The sequence below is a fragment of the Rhamphochromis sp. 'chilingali' genome (assembly GCF_963969265.1).
Source record: "Rhamphochromis sp. 'chilingali' genome assembly, chromosome: 5".
Lineage (NCBI taxonomy): Eukaryota > Metazoa > Chordata > Actinopteri > Cichliformes > Cichlidae > Rhamphochromis > Rhamphochromis sp. 'chilingali'.
Window position 1 is genome coordinate 7,997,453 of NC_137932.1, and position 23,309 is coordinate 8,020,761.

The 23,309-nt window shown below is 42.3% G+C and overlaps 1 protein-coding gene and 1 long non-coding RNA gene across 2 annotated transcripts in view; both read left to right on the plus strand.

The window, feature by feature from the left end:
* Positions 1–23,309, plus strand: part of nbas (NBAS subunit of NRZ tethering complex) — a 197,495-nt gene that overhangs the window by 160,112 nt on the left and 14,074 nt on the right. The window contains exons 50-51 of the mRNA XM_080882594.1: positions 2,950–3,089; positions 20,118–20,265. Of these exons, the coding sequence (XP_080738720.1) occupies positions 2,950–3,089; positions 20,118–20,265 (288 nt within the window). The remainder of the gene's footprint in view (positions 1–2,949; positions 3,090–20,117; positions 20,266–23,309) is intronic.
* On the plus strand, positions 11,414–12,331 carry LOC308396951. Its single transcript, XR_013971667.1, has 3 exons — positions 11,414–11,726; positions 11,839–11,997; positions 12,085–12,331. It is a non-coding gene; the product is annotated as an uncharacterized lncRNA (long non-coding RNA).

Sequence of the window (23,309 nt, forward strand, 5' to 3'; positions counted from 1 at the left end):
CTTTAAAAAAAACACACATTTCAATGACTACTTTGATTTTTCATTCTCTACTGAGAGAATATGTTTTATTCTTGCAACATGGTGAGCCGCAGCTTAAAGAGGCATACTGTAAAGTTGGTCCACAGCAGAATTCAAGTTTATTTGATCCAGAAATTATATTTTCATATTCATCCTATATATCAGATCTATTTTATACAGATGAAATTAAACCTAATAGACCAGAGATTACAAAACTTTACAATGTCTTCACCTTTTAAATTTTTTTTATGACAGTGACTAAAGTAGGTTGCAGTTGATTGGCCAGTTTTTTGCCAAAAAATAGAGCTGACAAGTCAAATGTCCCGTTTAACTGAAGCAGATAGCTTGGGTTGACAAAGACAGCTTGATAACCAGTGTCGTGATTCGTTTTATCTCTGACTGAGATTTTAGGTTTTGCCAGGCCAGCTAACACAAAGAAAGTCTGGCTATTTAAAACTTGCTTAGTAGTACACATCTCATAAAAGCCTGCAAATGAGTCAGAGTCAGATTTAGGGTGAGTAACGCGGGGGCTACAGAGATTTAGGAAACTAATTCTGAAGAAAATCTGGGAGGAATTAGCAAAATGTGCTATTTTGAAAGCAAAAGAAAAGAGTGACGAAAGAATTTTCACTGCAGGCAAGCTGGTTTTAAATAATTGTCAAAAAACATAAACTTGATTATTACAGAGCTACCTGCGGGTAATTAAAATGCTTTATTTTGAGCACACCTGATGAATTACTGTTTCCAGGCATTACAGTATTTTGGTGCAACACCTTTGGCAAAGAAGAATAAATATAATTTGGAACAAGGACAAGGATCCTCGAGGCTTCGCTGCATGGTAATAAGGGAAAGAATAATCAGAACAAACACAATAGGGCTCCGGCTGCTTTGCTCCATGTAGGGTCTTAATTATCACATGCTATGTTGCCTTGCTGTCTAAAAGCATCAATATTAGAATGGGCAAAGGGTGGGAAGACGTGGAACGCAGATTGAAAGTATCTGACAGTGCTAAACAGTTTTTAAATAGTAAAGAAATTTTGATGTACATCATATTTACATTGGTTTATTTCCCTCGCTAATATATTTCATGGCATCTGCTAACAGTTTCACTCCCCCCTCCCTCTTCCGTTTGCCCTCCTGCACTCTGTTCATTGTACAACGCCACAGAGGAAATGTTGGTTTTAATCACTAGGCATAATTAATTGACATCCTTCCTTGTTAAGAAAATAAAAGCCTCAGAGCCACAAAGTAATTGACAGAGTTAACTGTAGGTGAGTTTTGACGTGTGTGTGAGTGGGCAAGTGAGACGATGCAATCTGATAGCCTTTTGTATGCGAAAGAGTTTCTATTTGGATGCATCTGGGTGCACTCACCGTTTATCATTTTTCCATTCCAGGGGGAACATATAATCAGAATATTATCGGGGAATCCCAAGGTCTCACATACCCTTGAATTTTCATAGATAATGAATAAATGTGTCCATAAAACTTTAAAAAGGCATCAATAGTTAGAAAATGTTCAGTATTCATAATGCATTAAAGCAGTAATAATGATGAACAAGCTCTGGGTTGCGGTTTACATTCAGGGATGGATTTGAGAGCTTTAGATTGCAGTGAGAGCTTTTTACAGGTAGATAAGATTCCATTTCTGTTTCCCAAGTGACCTCCATTTCCAGAAGGTCCAGAGCTTAAGCTTTACTCATTTATTGCTCCATCCTCCATCACAAGGCAATTGACTACAACACTGGGCGTGTATCTGTTATGCTGCCAGTGGTTTAGTGCATGATTAGACATTTATAACATGTCTCAGAAGAACTTTAGTCGATTGCCACGACTTTTGCTGTTTATAACAGCATTGTGCAGTAAAAATATGTTTCTGTATATTTTTGAGGTTGATTTTTCCATTGAAGCATATTTTCGAATGATTCTGGGTTCATTTTTTCCCCCCCCTTGGCTGTATATGAGTGCTTTAGAGCTAGATGTCAGCCAATAAACGAGTGGGATCTGTGCCGTGTGCATGGATTTAAAACCATTATACAAGTAAAGTATCGCTAGGAATAGAATACAAATCCAGTCGTATAAATGTGAGCGCTCCACCAAGGCTGACACCGTTCCCAGAGTCTGGCTGCTAGTGATGCATGTGTGTGCGTACATGTGTTTGTGTGTGTGACACAGCCTGTCTTGCAGCAGCCTTGCTTTGGCAGGTCATAGTTTTCCCCTCAGAAATCAGCCGCTCTCTGAACTGTTAAATCACACTAGAAGCCAACCTTTGAGAAGAAAATTAATTACTTTCCCTCCTCTCCCTCTCCTCCTCCTCTCATTTCTTCCATATTATCCCTCCCTCATTCCTTTTCATTCTCTTTTCTCACATTCTTTCCCCTCAGTCGTTTTTTCTTTTTTCAAATAATGTTGGCCACAGGTGACTTTTTTTTTTTTTTTCTCTTTTGGAAAATAACAATGAAATGTGCCATTACTCTTAAAAGCCTTATTCTTTCCATTTGCTGGCTTTGTAGCTTTGATGGAGCTCTAGATTGACTGCGTGTGACTGTGCAGTTCATTCGCATCTTGCTTTGGCAGGAATATCGTGCCCGCAATCTTTAGTGAAATCATTATGTTGTCAAGTTTGTTGAGAGCTTTCTTAATTTGAAATCAATGAAATGAGCTCTATCCATTTTTGCGTATGGTGTGTAGTGGAAATAGCCCGCGTACCCGATGACTAAGATGAGCGTCTCAGTGGATGATGCTGGCATTCGCTGTTATGTTTATCATCAACGACACACATAAGGCAGAATTTTAACAGAAACAGGCATGCTCGATGTTCAGTGTCCTGGGTAAAGCTTGCAGTCAATGTTCTCGTAGCTACCATTTTGTTTTCATTCCAAATTGATTTGCCTTCCTCACAACCCGGTTTCTCTTTTTACCTTTTTCTCAGATCCAGATAGAGGATGTGGAGAATGAAGAAAAACGATACAGCCTTTTCCAGGAGCTGTTGGAAGCGGCGCAGAAGTGGGAAGACTTTCAGTTGCTCATTCTTCTCCTCCAAGCATGGCCACCTATGATGAAAGAGGAAGTGTAAGACAAACGTCCATCTTATTTCGTGTTAATGATTTAACAGTGATGATTTAACAGGACAGTGCTGTCATGGCTTCTATAAAGACTGATTATCAGTTTAAAAAAAAAGTTAAGTATTGTAAGTGTTTAAAAACAGCTGTGGAGTAGTGAAGACTTATATGCTGAACCTTATCTTTGACAGAGCCAGGCTAGCTGCGCATCCTTCCAGTAAACTATGTGAGCTCTGCTGTTGGCTCTTGTCTAAAGTTCAGTGGACTGAATATGAGACAGAGCAGAATTAACTGTCAGCAAGAAAAGAAAAAAGCCTCAAAGTATTTTTTTGAGCACATCTATTGTGGTTGTTACATACTTTTTAAATGTTTTTTAAGCGTTTTTATAGTTTTTAAGGCTGTATTCGTGTTTTGCAAAAATCTTGTATCTAATTTCTTTATATTTTTCTTCCTAGTTGCCAGACTTTCTTATGATTTTAATGTGGTCCTGAGCAGTATTTCTCTAGGTTTTCTGAAGTTCTTCAGAAAGTTTGGAGCTTTTCTTTGGATGTTGGCTCTTTATCCACACATTCTCAGTCCAGTCCATGCACCTGACAATTTTCAAAAGAATGTTTTTATTTTTATATATATATATATATATACATACATACATACATACATACATACATACATACATACATACATACCCAGGCACATGGGTCAATACATGAGCGGGACACAGAAAGGGATTGGCAAGAATACCAGAGGCGCAAAACACCAGCTACTGGTAGACAGAACAATCAGCCGAGACTGCAAGACCAGACTGACCAACCTGTGCACTGCCTGGATTGATTACAAGAAGGCCTATGACTCAATGCCCCACAGCTGGATACTGGAATGCCTAGAATTGTACAAGATCAATGGGACCCTAAGAGCCTTCATCAGGAACTCAATGGGGATGTGGCGTACAACACTAGAGGCTAACTCCAAGCCCATAGCACAAGTCACCATCAGGTGCGGGATCTACCAAGGAGATGCTCTGTCCCCACTGCTGTTCTGCATAGGCCTGAACCCCCTCAGTGAGATCATTAACAAGACTGGCTACGGATACCGACTACGGAACGGAGCAGTTGTCAGCCACCTCCTGTACATGGATGACATCAAGCTGTATGCCAAGAGTGAACGAGACATCGATTCACTGATCCACACTACCAGGCTATACAGCAATGACATTGGAATGTCGTTCGGACTGGAGAAGTGTAGCCGGATGGTAACAAAGAGAGTGAAGGTAGTCAGAACTGAGGGGATTGAACTACCAGAAGGCAACATTGCAGACATAGAGGACAGTTACAAGTACTTGGGGATCCCGCAGGCAAATGGGAACCATGAAGAGGCCGCTAGAAAAGCTGCAACCACCAAGTACCTGCAGAGGGTCAGGCAAGTCCTGAGGAGTCAGCTGAATGGTAAGAACAAGATCCGGGCCATCAACATGTACGCCCTGCCCGTGATCAGGTACCCTGCTGGGGTAATAGGCTGGCCAAAGGAGGAGATAGAAGCCACTGACATAAAGACAAGAAAGCTCCTTACCATGCATGGAGGGTTTCACCCCAAGTCCAGCACCCTGAGGCTGTACGCTAAGCGGAAGGAAGGGGGCCGGGGACTGGTGAGTGTCAGCACCACAGTCCAGGATGAGACAACGAACATCCAAGAATACATTGGGAAGATGGCCCCAACTGACCGAGTGCTCAGTGAATACCTCAGGCAGCAGAAACCCAAGAAAGAGGAGGGAGACGAGGAACCATCATGGAAGGACAGGCCCCTGCACGGTATGTACCACCGGCAGATAGAGGAGGTGGCTGATATCCAGAAATCCTACCAGTGGCTGGACAAAGCTGGACTGAAAGACAGCACAGAGGCACTAATCATGGCAGCACAAGAACAAGCTCTGAGCACAAGATCCATAGAGGCTGGGGTCTATCACACCAGGCAAGACCCCAGGTGCAGGCTGTGTAAAGATGCCCCAGAGACAATCCAGCACATAACAGCAGGGTGCAAGATGCTAGCAGGCAAGGCATACATGGAACGCCATAACCAAGTGGCCGGCATAGTGTACAGGAACATCTGTGCCGAGTATAACCTGGAAGTCCCGAGGTCAAAATGGGAGATGCCCCCAAGGGTGGTGGAGAATGACCGAGCTAAGATCCTGTGGGACTTCCAGATACAGACGGACAAAATGGTGGTGGCTAACCAACCGGACATAGTGGTGGTAGACAAACAGAAGAAGACGGCCGTAGTGATCGATGTAGCGGTTCCGAATGACAGCAATATCAGGAAGAAGGAACACGAGAAGCTGGAGAAATACCAAGGGCTCAGAGAAGAGCTCGAGAGGATGTGGAGGGTGAAGGTAACGGTGGTCCCCGTGGTAATCGGAGCACTAGGTGCGGTGACTCCCAAGCTAGGCGAGTGGCTCCAGCAGATCCCGGGAACAACATCGGAGATCTCTGTCCAGAAGAGCGCAGTCCTGGGAACAGCTAAGATACTGCGCAGGACCCTCAATCTCCCAGGCCTCTGGTAGAGGACCCGAGCTTGAAGGATAAACCGCCCGCAGGGGCGTGCTGGGTGTTTTTATATAGTTAAGCCATTTAACCTGCTGATCATTCAAGGGATGAACAGACAATCCAAAATTATCAACTGAAATTGTCTTTTATGTGTGAGCACATAACTGCACCTAATTCTCAATTTTCTAGTAAAATATAAAGAAGCAAGAAGTGAGTGGGTCGAGACTTTTGCACAGTACTGTGTGAAAGTTTATTTCCCCCTGTTTGTAATTATATCTGAAATATCACTATGTGCCCAGAAATACCAAAGAGGCAATTTCTAGGAAAATATTTTATAAATATAAAACATAAATATCCAATAATGCAGTGTATTAGTGTAGCATATAATGGTGCTGGGTGGAGTAACTCTTCCTTTTAAGTGTTTAAATATATGGTGCTTCATGGCAATACATACGTCTTTTCAATTTGTTCATCATTACTTGCTACATATTAAATAAGGTTGAGTTACCATGGTAACATGTCTCCAGAAGGCAATATGACTCTTAGGAAGGCACGTGAATGGACTAATTAGTGGAGTTATAATGTGTTGACAATAGTATTCATATTCCATACATGATGCGTGGTATGGGATTTCTCACAATGCCATGTTGTTAGCCTTATTATTCACACGTTCATATGTACTGAATTTAAATTCAAACATGTAAATATTTCATTGTCTGTGGTTTGGAGGTAGTAATTAAAATATCCCATTGATGCTGACTGTGTGGAGAATACTATTAGTGTCGCGGCTCATATGGTGTCAATTAATTTTCTCTCATTTTTGTCGCCTCTCTCTGCTGGTGCCCTCTCAGCATCTTCAGTGAATTTAAAGTTAAAAATATAAGTGCTGTTTCTCTGCTTTGGGTCAAAGCAGCCACTTAAAGTGAGTGATTCTGTGTGTTTTGTTGCTTCACAAACACCCATAGACACTTTTTAAAATGTAGTTTCTTTATTAGATTTGTTGCTTTGGGAAATGGGAACGCATGAGGACACGGACATTTTAATGGGCAACTTCTATGGACTGCCTTTGCATTTTACTAAGAGCTGGCGGTGCCTTTTATCTCCTAGATGCTGTGTACATAGACTTTTAGACTCGGAAATCACAGAGCCTCGGGCTCTGTCCTTCTTGCACCAGCTGATGTCTTATGAGCCACAGTAAGGGTTGGCTATATTATCAATAAACCCTTATGATGTGATTGCTCTTCCCCTGCTCCATTGTTCTCAATTAAAAGCGAGCCGTTCTCTGAGGACCACAGAGACAAACTGGTTAATGTTCCTTGGATTTTATCCTTCCAGCTCAATCAAAGCAAGGTTCTTTTGCAGTAGTTGTAATACACTCGTGATAACTTGAAACTTTATTTATAAATGTGTGTATATTTTATAAGTGTGTGTAGGATCAGTCCAACTGCGCCTTCACAGTTAACTAAAAGTGAAAAACTAGTTCATGCATTTATTACTTCTCACATACAAGGTCTTAAATAATCAGGCCCCATCTTATCTTAATGACCTTGTAGTACCATATCACCCTATTAGAGCACTTCGCGCTCGCTCTGCAGGCCCACTTGTTGTTCCTAGAGTATTTAAAAGTAGAATGGGAGGGAGAGCCTTCAGTTTTCAGGCCCCTCTTCTGTGGAACCAGCTTCCAGTTTGGATTCAGGAGACAGACACTATCTCTACTTTCAAGATTAGGGTTAAAACTTTCCTTTTTGCTAAAGCATATAGTTAGGGCTGGACCTCCCTTAGTTATGCTGCAATAGACATAGGCTGCCGGGGGATTCCTATGATGCATTGAGTTTTTCCTTTCCAGTCACCTTTCTCACTCACTATGAGTTAATAGACCTCTCTGCATTGAATCATATCTGTTATTAACCTCTGTCTCTCTTCCACAGCATGTCTTTTATCCTGTCTTCCTTCTCTCACCCCAACCGGTCGCAGCAGATGGCCGCCCCTCCCTGAGCCTGGTTCTGCCGGAGGTTTCTTCCTGTTAAAAGGGAGTTTTTCCTTCCCACTGTTGCCAAAGTGCTTGCTCATAGGGGGTCATATGATTGTTGGGTTTTTCTCTGTATCTATGAAGCGCCTTGAGACGACTTATGTTGTGATTTGGCGCTATATAAATAAAATTGAATTGAATTGAATTAAATCTATTGACTCAAGGTGCCAGTAAGAGTAGCAGCAGGATTATAGTATCACATTAGTGACACAGCCTTATATACAGTGACAAATGTAAGCGCATAAGTAGCATGCTTAATACTTTAGTTTAAAAGTAAAAATAAGTAAAGTAACCAGGATGCTTTATCTTGGATAGAGCTTTTATACAGGTTGTTTATGTCATGGTCCTGGGTGAGTGACCCAGTGTTTTGTAGCTGTTTCATTTCATTTCTTGATTATTTGGTATTTAGGGTTGTCACTGTTAATATTTTTGGTTCTGTTCTAGTAATTCTTTTTCTCAGTTTTTGTATTTTGAGCTCCTTCTGTTCTGTGTGACTGTGCCTGCCCTGGTCCCACGTCTCCGTGTTTCCTCCCTGTTGCCATGTCTGATGTCTTAGTGTTAAGCTCGTGTCTGTGCATACCTGTTATATTTCCTGTTTTACTTTGAAGGTCCTTGTCTTATGTGAATGTGTCTGGCTTTGCTTCCCTAGTCTCGTTAGCCCTGATTTCTCCCAGCTGTGTTTCCCTCCTGTCTCCTATTCCCTGATTACTCCACTGTGTATATAAGCCCTGTGTTTTCTTCTGCTTGCTGCTGCTTCGTCTGTGTTGTCTCCCCCAAGTCTCTCTGTGTTGTCTCCCTGTGTAACCTCTGTGAGTTTCTCCTTCTGTGCATTCAGGTTTCAGTTCAGTTTCATTAGTTTTCCCAGTTTAGAGTTTCCTTAGTTTCTGCATATGTCATCTCCGCTCCTGTTGTGTTCTCCACTCAGCTCGCTCTCATCACAACCTCGGCCTGCATTTGGGTCCTTACCTCACCTCCACACAGCTTGCCTCGTCAGCCATGACAGTTTATAGCCCTCATTTTCTCCATGTAACGACATCAGTCATTTCCATTCAGCATTTGCTCCTTCTATCATATAAAATGCAGCTAACACGTGCTCCAGCGATACTCAGCTTGGTCCATTTTTGACTTCTGGGCTGCTAGTATTAATGCTTCACGTGCCTTCATAACCTGGTTGTACCCAACAGTTTGTTTTTGCCTCAACTAGTAAAACGAACTTGATGTTTTTAGCTGTAAAGCGAGCAGTTTTCTTGCATATTGTACAAGTGTTGCCTAAGCATTCTACTTTAGAGGTTGTTGAAGTAGCTCCCTTTTTACTAAATCATCATTGGAGGCTGACACGGCTCTCACTCTTAAACATGCTTATCTTGTTGTTGTGCTCGCACGGCGAAGCTATATCATTAATATTTTAATATGAAACTATTTAATTACACAAAAAATTTATACCGGTATCACGCACGCTACGATATGGTCAGTCTTCAGTTTAAACTTGGGAAGTGTCATAACCCCAGTTATGACAAATGTTTCAGCGAAATAAGAGTAAAAGCTTTCATTTCCACCACAGCTGGAGGACTGTGGAAATTAGGCACGTAAGCCCATTGTTGTTCAAGATTGAATGGATCCAGTGAATTAATTCAGATGTTTGATGATTATCTGTTTATGCTCAGTCGCGTTAAAAACAAGCGGCAGGTTAACAGCGTGTTAACACGTGCGTTCCTTTTTAAATATCTCTTTTTCTAAAGAAGGCAGTAAGCATTATCCACCTCTCATTCTCGTAGTGCGCCTGTTGACTTCGGTTTTATATAAATGGAGCTGTACAGTGTTTGATCAGCAGCTGTCTTCCAGTACAGCAAACTTTGACTCCACAGTAGTTTCATCTGCTGAAAAGCAGGTAAAGCTTCTGAGTCTCTTGGAAAGATCTGACTGTGGAAATAGGCAATTACTGTAGATACAAACTGGTGAAGAATAGATTTTTATTTTATTTTTCATCTGGACTCTTTTGTCTGTCAGTTTGAGTCATCTTCAAGCTCATGGTGTCCATAAAGTACAAAAGAGGATAAAGTTGGTTGTGGGAGATGAAAACAGTTTCCACCAGAAGAACATTTTTTTTTTTTAGCTATTGGCAATTTAATGGACAAAATGAAAAACATTATTCAACAGTCCATTCATAATGGACACCAGGGATGTCATTAGATGTGTTGAGACTGATGTAAAAAGCCAACACACACACACACACACACACACACACACACACACACACACACACACACACACACACACACACACACACACACACACACACACACACACACATATACATATTCAGTAGAGAAGCACTAGAAGAGATTAGGGGTTTGTTCAACTCTGCTGCTTCAAGGTCACCCCAATTTCCAATGAAACTCCACTGCTTTTGTGAGCCTGATAGCTACAGTCGGACCTCTGTGACAGTCAGCTATAATCATTTGTTTTAACCACAGACTGTTTTATCTGTTGTCTTGTTGCATCTGTCTTGTACATTCAAATGTGAGCGTAAAATCAGCCTGTACATATGTCTTTTTGTTTTTTCTCATTTGTTTTGGCATCCATACTTTGTTAATTTGCTACAACATGAATAAACAGCAACTGCGCTGTAATGTACTTACTCCAAGCCCGAAATTCTGCTCAGAGCCACATCTGCTCTGCATATTTTGTTCTTTCTTTCTTTTTGGTGCAGTGATGGCTACACGTGGAGCTCATAATTTGGAACACAAAACTCAGAATAGCTTAACCTTCAAACGCCTCATTTTAGATGCTGACTGCATGAGGACTTTATCTCTGTGCAGAACACATGGTTAACCTTAACTACTTGTCTGACTCAGCACTTAATCCTGGTCGGGATGGAAGTGTGCCATTGTGTGTGTGTGTGTGTGTGCGTGTGCGTGTGCGTGCCAGTATGAGGATTTGCTTCAGTGAGACCATAAGAGGCTGTTTTGGGAGCCATACTGAGTGTTGCATCTGAAAAGCTTCTCCTTTAGTCTGTCCACATAAACTGAGTCATGATTCAAAGCACGAATGGAGGCTGGCTGTGACTCACACTGCACCCTTTGACAGATTTGGCGAGCACACAGACGCTCAAAAAGTCGCATGCAGCAGTACCTTCCTGTCCCCTGGAAAAGTACAGAAAGCAGTAGCGTGCCAGCAGCACAAGCGGATTCTGTTTGTTCCCATGGCCGTATCATCCAAAGGTGAAGCAGCTCGTCTGGACAAGACACCCCGGAAGTGGGATGGAGAGCTGCCTCTTCAGCTAACAGACAGACACAGGAGCCCTGCTGTTCTCCCTGCTGTCTCTTTATCGCGCTCTGTCTCTTTATTTTGACGGGCCTTTCCATCGTTCGCTGACACTCGGTTCTTTTGCAGAGATGCTCACACACTCACAAGCCTACTTAAGAAAATGCTTAACCTCCTAATCTGACTCTAGAGTTTCTGCTTCCCATCATACGACCAAAGATCGGTCCGAATGCAAAACATTATCATTTGATACAAAGCGCATATTCATATCAGATTCCTCATGATCTCCTCTTCCTTTGCTCTCCCCTCAATATTTAATGCACTGCTTGTCATTTTAATCACATACACAACTTCCAGCAGCACTGGCGTGTCAACATGTATTTTCGAAGCACTCGAAGTGCCTCTACTTTTCTAACAAGTTCAAAATTTATTTATTTTTCTCCATACATTGTATTAATATTTACAACCTCACCAGGACTCAGAAATGTGCTTTGATTCCTGTAGCTGACGCTGAAATGTTTGTGTGGGTTGCCATGACAACACCAAAGTGAATCTGAGATCGTTATTGTTTTCTATTTGTTTTCTTTATTTGCTTCTCATGCTTGTGTACATTTGCAGTAGGAAAGGTAATCTATGAATCCAGTGATATATCCTGCTTATAAGAAATGTTTCTGTTAAAATATTATTGTGAAGTAGTCACTTCCTGTGAGTTGCGGGAACCGGAAGTTGTGCGCGGGAGAGACAAGACAGAACGGTAACACGGCGGACTTTTCGGAATATACAACTTTTCTACTGCTGGTTTTACAAGGCGTACACGGTAAAAAATCATTATGCTGTTATTTGTTTAACACTTGTGCACCTTGTGAAAGGAAATAAGTGGCTGAGATGAATATCATATGTGCTATCGATATTATTTTACTTGTTTCTAGTTTTCACGGTGCTCCATGATTGTGAGAGGAATAAAAGAATTGTGGACATCAGTACGAAGCGTGGATTCTTTCGACCAGAGTAGAAACAGTGAAAACGTGTCCCAATCCATCTGGAGGCTTCGGTGTGCAAAGCTCTTCTCATCCTGCAGCAAGCTACAGGTCTCGGTTTGCAAACGCGCTTCCCCTCCTGCAGCAAGCTACAGGCTTCGGTGTGCAAAGCTCTTCTCATCCTGCAGCAAGCTACAGGTCTCGGTTGCTTCTCATCCTGCAGCGAGCTACAGGCTTCAGTGGACACGTTGCTTTGCATTTTGTGACAACCAATCGGGAGCTGCAGATTCAGCGGACACTCCAAGAAGCGGTTTCAGGCTAAAGCGTGAGTCCTCAGGCTATATTGCGCAGTTATTATGCCTCATGAGTTGATGGATAGAACATGAGCTACAAATTTGCTGTAATGGACAAGGAATTAATAGTGTTCAAATTTCGGATTGTGTAAAAAAAAAACAAACAAACAAACAAACAAACAAAAAAGAAAAAAAAAAAAAAAAAAAAAAAAAAAGGACAATCTGTTGAAGTTCTGGAAATTATTGTTGTTTTCTTACCTGTTGCTTGCAAGCTTCATGAAGGCTGAAACTGAAAATTTATTTGCTGTCATACGTAAGAATCTAAGCTAAGGTTCCTTTGTGTTAATTTTAATAATTCTCCGCCTATTACATCCATTCTTGTAATTACCTTAGTTATCTTGTCCTCTTCATAAGATACCCCCTTTAAAGTCTGAAAATGTCTAAAGATGGTCATAGTCACCCTGATGTTATGTCAGAAGTACAAGATGCAGGGGATTTGGAAGAGGAAAAAAGTGTAGTGTCTGAGAAATCTGAGACAAAAGCAAGAAAATCCTCTCGTGAAAGGCGATTAACGCCAAAAATGCAGGAACTGAAAGATCAAGAGTTAACTCAAAAGGAGAAGAGGTTCAAAGCAACATACGAGAGATGGAAAAGCAACGTAAGAGACATTCGCACAAAGTTAAAGCAAGTATGCTCTGAGAGTGACATGTATGATATGATGGATGAGGCTGAGAAGCTTGAGTCTGAATTAAAGGAACAGTATGACAGAATTCGACTCCAAACCTCACCAAGTCAAGAATTTCGAAGAAAGATCGATGCATGCTCAGCCGTGACGGCCGACTTGCTGCAGCTGATGAGAGTACGTCTGACTGAAGATGACGGTGAGTTTGACACGGTGGCGGAAAGATCAAGGTTACGCATGCTACTTGATAATGAATATGCTAGGTCCATATATGGATCCACAGCCTCCAGAGTTACTGCACCCAGCTGTCACAATTCTAACCATCTCTCAGAGTCACCTAGCATTCCAGCTATGAGAGCGGAAGTGGCTGCTCAGCTGGCTGCAAAGAAAGCCGAAATTGATATGGAAGCTGCCATCGAAGCTCAACGTCAGCAGTTGAGAAAACTTGAAAATCAGAGGGACATTGATGTAATTCAGGCAAAGCTAAATGTCTACACTGAAGAAGAGGGAAGGGATGGGACACGCAGTCCTCCATTCAGCAAAGTGAGTGATGCACACCCCTTCGCTCACCACATCCCAGATCAAGAACGGCAGGTTGTGCAAAACGAGACATCATTGGTCCAATCGCTACAAGAGTCATTAGCTCTTACTCGCTTGCCAACTCCAGAACCTTCTGTATTCTCGGGCGATCCTCTGAAGTTTACAGAATGGAGCATAAGCTTCAAAGCCCTCATAGAGAGACGATGCTCTGACCCTGCAGACAGACTATTCTACCTGCAAAAGTACATAGCAGGTGAGGCAAAATCCTCTCTTGAAGGCAGCTTCTACAGAAAAGATGAAGAAGCCTATCAACAAGCATGGGATAGGTTAAATGATAGATATGGCCATTCCTTTGTAGTGCAGCGGGCTTTCAGAGATAAGCTAAATGGGTGGCCGAAGATTGGTGGAAAGGAATATCTCAAGTTAAGAGATTTCAGTGATTTCCTCCAAACATGTAGTAATGCCATGCCTCACGTAAAGGGCTTACAGGTTCTTAACGACTGCGAGGAGAATCAGAAAATACTAGTCAAGCTTCCTGATTGGGTGACATCTAGATGGAACCGTTATGTCACAGAGCAGCTAGATCGGGGCAACGACTATCCAAGCTTTCATGAGTTTGCGTCCTTTATCTCTAAGGAGTCACGCATCGCATGCAATCCAGTGTCATCCTTACATGCCTTAAGGCACTCTGCAGAGGCACCAGCAAGAGAGATGAAGCGTTCAAAAGCAAACACGTTTGCCACAAATGTGAAACCCCCGATTCCATCAAGCTCCACCGCCAAATCTGACCCTGGTGAAATCAAGTTGGGAGATGCAGGGAAACCAAAGAAATGGACCACACCAACACAAAATTCCAATAATGGCCAGTGTATTTGCTGTAGTGAGAACCATTCCATACATAAATGCAAGAGGCTTATGGACATGTCTGTAGAGGATAAGAAAAAATGCATACTTGAAAATAAGTTGTGTTTTGCATGTCTAAGAAAGGGTCACAATTCTAAAGACTGTAGGAACAGGGCCATGTGTGGCATATGCAGAAAGAGTCACCCAACGCCATTGCATGAAGATCGTTCTACAGCAGCATCAACACAAGGCGCAGTTGAAGAAAGTACGTTGTCATTATCATGTTGTGTGAGTGGAGGTGAAGGTGGGAGTACATCAATGATAGTCCCAGTGTGGATCTCAACACTTAGTGCTCCGGACACTGAAACCCTAGTGTATGCACTATTGGACACTCAAAGCAGTCACACATTTGTTGATCAGGAGGTGTGCGAAAAGCTACAAGCAACAATGGAACCAGTGAAACTTAAACTTTCCACCATGATGGGGAGAGACTCAGTCGTGAAGAGTCAAAGAGTATGCAAGCTCAAAGTTAGAGGATTTTCCTCTAATGTTTCCATCAGTTTGCCTCCAGCCTACACAAGGGACTTCATTCCCCTTGACCGCACACATATTCCCACTTGCCAGACAGCCAACAAATGGAAACACCTTGTAAGCATGGCCCAGGAGATACCCCCGTTGATGGACTGTGGTGTTGGATTGTTGATTGGATACGACTGCTCCAGAGCGTTAATTCCAAGAAGGGTCGTCACTGGGGGTGACTATGAGCCTTATGCTATTGAGACGGATCTTGGTTGGAGCATTGTGGGAAGCGCACCACAGCGTGTGCAGGCTAAAGATGTGACTGGTTTTTGTCATCGAGTGTCTGTCAGAGAGGTGCCACCCATAACACCATTTGCTGTCATCAAGGCCCTGGAGTCTGATTTTGCAGACACAAAACCTGGTGACAGAAGCATATCTCAAGAAGATATTTGCTTCCTGCAGATCTTGAAAGACAGAATCCAACAAAATAAGGATGGTCACCTGGAGATGCCTCTCCCTTTCAAAGCACGTCCGCATCTCCCAGACAACAAAGGGCTGGCGTTAGTACGGCTGAAGCATCTAAAGAGGAAGCTGGACAGAGATCCCAAATTCAAAATAGACTACGTGAGATTTATGGAAGGTGTCTTCAAGGATGGAGATGCAGAGAAAGTGGAAAACCAAGCAGAGCTGGGGAAAGTCTGGTATATCCCACACCAAGGAGTTTACCACCCCAGAAAACCAGGAAAAATCAGAGTGGTTTTCGACTGCTCTGCAAGGTATGAAGGCACCTCCTTAAACGACCATCTGCTAACAGGACCTGACCTCACAAATAGCCTAACAGCCGTGCTGTGCCGCTTCCGTAAACATCCCATCGCAGTCATGTGTGATGTGGAGAAAATGTTCCACAGGTTTCATGTGAGCGAGGATGATAGAGACTACCTGCGGTTTCTCTGGTGGGAAAATGGAGACACAAACTCTGAACCCAGAGAGTACCGCATGAAGGTTCACCTGTTTGGAGCATCATCATCCCCTGGCTGCGCCAATTATGGCATGAAGCACCTTGCCAGCCAATGTGAGAAAGAGTACCCCTCCGCAGCTAACTTCATCCAGAAACATTTCTATGTTGACGATGGTCTCATAAGTGTAGAGTCGGTGGGTAAGGCAATTGAACTGGTCAAAGAAGCCCAAGCCGTGTGTGCCAAAGGAAAGCTGCACCTTCACAAATTTCTCTCCAACAGCCGAGAGGTCCTTGACTCTGTCGATGTTGCAGAGCGTGCTACGGAGGTAAAGAATGTTGATCTTAATCACGAGGATTTACCAGTTCAAAGAGTGCTAGGTATAAGGTGGAATGTTGAAAATGATAGCTTCTCCTTCAAGGTGTCACTTGAGGAGAAACCAGCAACGCGCCGAGGGATTCTCTCAATTGTGGCCTCCTTGTATGACCCTTTGGGGTTTCTAGCCCCAGTCATTCTTGAAGGGAAAAGAGTGCTGCAGGAGATGTGTCAGAGAGGCACAGGGTGGGATGAGCCACTACCCAAAGGCTTGAAGTTAAGGTGGGAGACTTGGATGAAGGATCTGGAGAACCTGGAAAGAATTGAAATTCAAAGATGCTTCATACCTGACAGCCTTGGCGAGATTCAAAGAGTCGAGCTTCATCATTTCTCTGATGCAAGCAGTCAAGGGTATGGCCAGTGCTCTTACATCAGAGTGGTAAGCAGAGAAAGGGTATGCTGCTCCTTGGTCATGGGCAAGGCGAGGGTTGCACCAACCAAAATAGTTACCATACCGAGACTTGAGTTAACTGCAGCAGTAACCTCGGCATCTGTGAGCAGCATGTTAAGAGAGGAGCTAGAACTCAAGGTTGATGACGAATATTTTTGGACAGACTCAAAGGTCGTGCTTGGTTACATCAATAATGAAGCAAGAAGGTTCCATGTGTTCGTGGCAAACCGCGTGCAGAGAATTCGAGAAACCACCGATGCACGGAAATGGTACTATGTTGACACAGGAGAAAACCCTGCTGATCATGCCTCGAGAGGCCTCAAAGTAGCTGACCTCATCAAGTCAAATTGGTTCTCTGGTCCCAGCTTTCTATGGGAAAGAGAGATAGCCACAAAACAGGCTACTTCAGATTTGCTGGTGGGAGACCCAGAGGTGAGGACTACTCAGGTGTTGAAGGTTGATGTAGCAAGGCAGTTTGACATCCAGAAGCATCTGCTGCGGTTCTCAAGATGGACTACAGCTGTCAACGTCATTGCTCGTATCCAGCGGCTGGCAAAGAGGATCAGGACCGCTGAGCCTTTAAGCGTGGAAGAGAGAAAGCAAGCTGCACAGACTCTCGTCAAGCTTGCACAACAAGATGCCTTTCAAGAGGAGTTAAACACACTCAGCCAGAAACTAGGAAGGCTGCCTTGCAACCACCAACTCTTTCAGCTTGACCCATTTCTCCAAGATGGCATAATGAGAGTAGGAGGAAGACTGAGGAAGGCATCTGTGCCTCTTGAGTTAAGACACCCAGTGATCCTTCCTAAAGATGGTGCTGTTACAAACCTCATCATTGCACACCATCATACCAAGATACAACACCAAGGCAGAGGACAAACCCTCAATGCCCTGAGAGCCAATGGTTACTGGATCACTGGTGGAAGTAAGGCTGTAGCCCAATACATCAGGCAGTGCGTACAGTGCAGGAGAGCCCGCGCGCCACCAGAGGAGCAACGGATGGCAGATCTACCTAGTGACCGTGTTGATCCCACACCACCATTCACTTATTGTGGTATGGACTGCTTTGGTCCTTTTCACACCAAACAAGGTCGCAAAGATCAAAAACGGTACGGCCTCCTCTTCACATGTTTTTGCTCAAGGGCAGTGCATATAGAGATGTTGGAGGATATGACGACTGACGCATTCATCAATGCCTTGCGCTGCTTCATTGCCCTTCGTGGAGCTGTTAGGCACATTAGGTCCGATCAGGGAACTAACTTTATGGGGGCAAGAAACGAGATGGCAAAGGCTCTGAAAGAACTTGATAAGGAAAGAGTGACTGCATACCTAGCAGAAAATCAGTGCGACTTCCAGATGAATACGCCCCACTCTAGTCATGCTGGAGGCGCATGGGAGCGTCAAATCCGGACAGTGAGAAGCGTACTGAGCACAGTCCTTGCCTGCAGTGTGGGAAGGTTGGATGATGCTTCATTGAGGACATTCCTTTATGAAGCTATGTGCATCGTGAATAACCGCCCACTCACTGTTGATAACATCAATGACCCCAAAAGCTTGGAGCCACTCACACCGAACCACTTGATCACCATGAAATCCTCAGTCCCACTTCCACCTCCAGGTAAATTCGTCAAGGAGGACCTGTATGCTAAGAAACGGTGGAGAAGGGTACAGTATTTGACTGAGCAATTTTGGCACAGATGGAGAAAGGAATACCTGGCCAATATTGCTCTGAGACAGCGATGGCATACACCAAGACGTAATGTGGAGGTGGGTGACATTGTGATTCTCAAAGAGGAAGATGTTCCTCGCAATGAATGGAAACTTGCTAGGGTTGTGGAAGCACATGAGGATGATGATGGACTTGTACGGAAGGTGACAATCCAGACTGGTGATCGGAAGTCAGGAAAGGGAGGCGAACGCCTCGTCCAACCCTCAATCATTCAGAGACCCATTCAGAAATTAGTGGTCCTGGTGAAAAACAGCTAAATGGGAAAAATGTCATTCATTGATTAGATTTCCCTTCTAAAATAGAAGTTGTCATTATGCTGTACTTCATGCACATGTTATGGAGATGTAAAATCTACTGTTCATATTGTTGAATTCATTTGTTGAGAAAAGAATATTGTTTATGTCAATGCAAGAATGTTTAAAACAACAACATGGTGCTTGGGAATTACCATTGATATAATGAGAAATGCAAGTGTATTTACGTTCTCAATTGTAATAATCAAAGGTAATTGGTGGGAGTGTAGCTGACGCTGAAATGTTTGTGTGGGTTGCCATGACAACACCAAAGTGAATCTGAGATCGTTATTGTTTTCTATTTGTTTTCTTTATTTGCTTCTCATGCTTGTGTACATTTGCAGTAGGAAAGGTAATCTATGAATCCAGTGATATATCCTGCTTATAAGAAATGTTTCTGTTAAAATATTATTGTGAAGTAGTCACTTCCTGTGAGTTGCGGGAACCGGAAGTTGTGCGCGGGAGAGACAAGACAGAACGGTAACACGGCGGACTTTTCGGAATATACAACTTTTCTACTGCTGGTTTTACAAGGCGTACACGGTAAAAAATCATTATGCTGTTATTTGTTTAACACTTGTGCACCTTGTGAAAGGAAATAAGTGGCTGAGATGAATATCATATGTGCTATCGATATTATTTTACTTGTTTCTAGTTTTCACGGTGCTCCATGATTGTGAGAGGAATAAAAGAATTGTGGACATCAGTACGAAGCGTGGATTCTTTCGACCAGAGTAGAAACAATTCCCCTCGTGTAGCCTGATGCAGATATAATGAGGCTTTGGTTTTGCATTAGACTACAACCTCCGCAGCCACTAAAATTAATAACTGTTGGCAGTTACAGAGGCACTAATATGACTCTGTGCCATGCTAAGGGTAATAGTAATAAAATTAATTACTTCAACAGGGTCAATGCATCAGTCGTGGCATATTTAAACCGATAATGAGTTGTTCCATGGTTTTTGATTTTCGTCTTCCATGCCCCCGTGTATTGATAAAGATCCATGAAGGTTACACCGGTGTTTGCCGGCTTTGGCTGAGGGCGCGCATGTGCTCTAGAGGTGCTAGCAAAGGTCTTAAGAGCTAATGAAAGATTGTGTAAATAGTGTGATGCCTGTCACTGGCATTAACACAGAGGTGAGGGAAAATATAGCGTGCAGGTGTTTAATATTAATTGCACGAGAATATGTACTTAGATGTTAGTGTTGGAATGAATTTGTTTAACTTTAGGCTTCTTGATCACCTTCTCTGCTTTCTTAACAGCCTGAGATTTGAATGGAAGTTGATGCTGTTATTTTTGCGCATTTTTGTACACTTTGGTGTATACGCAGTGATCATCTGCCAGTTGCTGTCTCACAGTATTACCATTTGGTCACATGGGGGTATGTACATAGGAATGGATGAAAAGCATTAGAGTAATTTTACATGTTGCACTTTTGTTCTTTTCCAACTTTTCTTGACATAAAGACACCATCAAAGGCAGCTGTTTTCCCTGTGTACTGTTTACCAGTGCATTTCCTCTTTATGTCAATCAGAGAGGACAAAGAAGCTCAACACAACTCTACACACAGACACACATTTGTAAGTCTTTGTTTCTCTCTTGTCTGCAGGGCAGAGTCAGAGCATAACCCCTGGGTGGTGCTAACCTCAGCCTTACTGACCCGCTGCAAGGGATCAGAGGTCAAAACAGACCTGGGTCAGCAGGTTGTCACCATGGTGAGATCTCTCTATAACAGCAAACACAAGCTCCCTGTGCAGGTAATCAGATAATACTCTGTATTTTTTGTTTGTGAACGTCTAGCCTTTTCTTTGTTGCAGTAAACTTGAAAGTGTGTTAAAGCAGTAAATCTTTATTTATTTCAGGAAAATTAAATTGATATGGAAATACATTCACCAAAGTACTGCATAAGAGTCCTCTTACTCACCTGTACCTCTGCATAAAATGAAAATAACAGCAAAAGAAAATTCATTTTTTATTTAATGCCAGCAACACCTTTCGCTCCAGTTAAACAAGGGCATGTTTACCACTGCGTTGCATCATCTTTTCTTTTAATAACACATAAAAAGCATTTGGAAACTGAGGATACTATTGTAGTGTTGAAAGTGAACTTTTTTCCTCCCATTCTTGCTTGCTGTGGGAGTTCTCTTCTTAACAGATCAGGCTTCTTTTGTCATATTATTTTTATTCAGCTTCAAAGTGTGCCAAATGTTGTCAGTGCTTGAAAGACCTGGATTGCAGACAGGCCATTTCAGCACTTGCGGCTTTTTGAATTCACAGCTGCAGAAGTATGTATGGGAGTGTCTTGCTGAAACAAGCAAGAACATCTGAAAGGCAGTATATGTAGACGGTACAGCAACATCAACCCTCCTACTGACGTATTTCACATACACAGACTAATTGCTGTAACCTTAAGAATAATTTACTGCAAGAAGCAAATATAATTGCAAAGCAATATCAATTATGTAATTATTATTGGTAGCACTTTCTATTAAAGCTCAATAATAAAGGGGTAATAGTAGTGTAATAAGTGGGAAACAAGCTTGTAGCATGGTAAGTTATTATTATACAATTACCAAAGTAATAACCATGTAATATCCAAGTAATATATGGTAGTAACAGTGGTTACAGTTGAGTAATATTACCCTGAAATGTATGTAATTGGATAATAAGGGCCCCAAAACTGGGCGTAACAATGTCGAAATAGAGCTTGGTAATAAAGTGGTAATAGCAGGGTAACAAGGAAGAAACAAGAACGTAATAATGTGTCAATTTCAAAGTTATTACCAATCAATTACATGTGGTAGTTTCTGTGTAAAAAGCACAAAACAGACAGAAATAATAAATAAAAAGAAACAAAGAAAACCAGAAAACCCATACTCAAATATGATGAAACCAATCAGGGTAATTTTGAACCCCACAGAAAATAACTGAAGTAAACACAGATCCAGGCAGCGTGTCCTGAGTTTACCCCGCAGTTTTCTATACATGTTCAAAAGATCTCACCTGGGAGGCGCCCAGGAGGCATCTTGGTCAGATACCCAAACCACCTCAGCTGACTCCTTTTGATGTGTAGGAGTAGCTCCTCCAATGCTCCTTGCCCTGTCTCCAGGGCTGAGCACGAACACGCTTCACAGTAAACTCATTTCTGCCACTTGTATCTGTCATTTTATTCTTTTAGTCAATACACAGAGCTCCCGACAAACCGTAGGGTGAGGGTAGGAGCGTAGATCGACCAGTAAATCGACGGCTTCGCTTTCACGCTCTGCTCCCTCTTCACCACAACAGTGTCCTTATCACTGCCGAGACCAATCTGTCTGTCAATCCCACTCTCACTCCTTAACATTTTTAAAAAGCACTTATCAAAGGACAAATGGAAAACAATGGTGTGGCGTCATTAGGAACAAATTGAGTGGCAAAAGTCAAAAACTTGGACCCACCTATAAGGTTTAACAAAAACTATCCCTCTGGGGCACGCATGGACCCAGAGGGTCAGTAGGATGAGACTTTAATGGTGCCTTCACAGATATTAAAGTTAGCCATACCATAAGCACTAATGAACCCCATTACCATCTTTTGAACTGCCAGATACAAAACCAGCCGTTCTCTGTTTCAGTCCAGAGGATGCAGGTTTATTTTTGCACTTGTGGTAAACTGATAAACTGTGTTCACTGGTTTTAAAAAGAGTTTGTGACCCCAAGCAGTGATTTCCATTACAGAATCTGTTTTTAGTGCAGTGCTGCCCGAGGGGCCCAAAATATCGGTTTCATAATTGGTTTTCAGCCTTTGGGTACAGAGATTTCTCTGGATTCTCTGAATCTTTTAATCACAATGTGTACAGCACCTTCAGTAATAGCACTATCAAGCTATTTTCAAGAATTATTATTCTAATTATTTTTAAATTATTTGTATTTTTTTTCTTTCACAGAGTAGGTAACTCCTCCACATCTTTAAATCTCAAAGATTTGAATGTGTGTGGGATGTTTTTTATACTCAGTCGCGTCACTTACTTGTTTCTAATTAACCTAATTAGTCGTGAGCGCCTCTGCCCTGTCTTTTTAAAATGGATTTATCTAATTATTTACTTAAGCAGTACACAAGTTTTCCAATTGACTGTTATCCATAGTTTTTTTAAAACATATTTCTGGCATCAAATTCAACATGAATCAATTTTTTTTTTTTAGTTGTGTGTTCAGGTTTTTAACATTTGACGTGTCGTCTTTGTTATATTTTTACGTTTTGGGTTTTAAGTGTTTGCCAATTATTTCATGAAGCTGTTTTGTTGTTGTTTATTTACAATTCATAGTGCTCTGGGTTGTATGGGCATTTGTATTCCACTTTATGCTCCTACATTACTTCATGTGCTGTTGTGTTTAATTTATATGTAAAAGTATTCCAGTGATAGAAGATAAGCACTAACATGGGACTCTGAAAGGTGCATGATCTTTGTTTTCATCACTTACTATTTTAAAATTAGTATGGCTCCTAAACATCAGTTCATCTTTTGTCACCATTATTATATTTAGCTTGTTCACGCTCAGTAGAAACACGCTGCAGTGCCATCATTTTAACCAATATCTAAATACAGGAGGCTAAAGGTATTAAGTATGTAACCCACAGCAATGTGTTAGCATCAGCTCAGTGCTCTCTGCAGTGTACTATATGCACTAGCCTCCCATTGATATCTAACAGCTCCTAATGCTATTCATGCCCTGCTGAGCACCATGCAACTGCTAAGCCAAATGCCATTCTGTATGTCTAGGGCCAGCTGACTGTGATATTAGTTTAGCACTAATGCTATTCA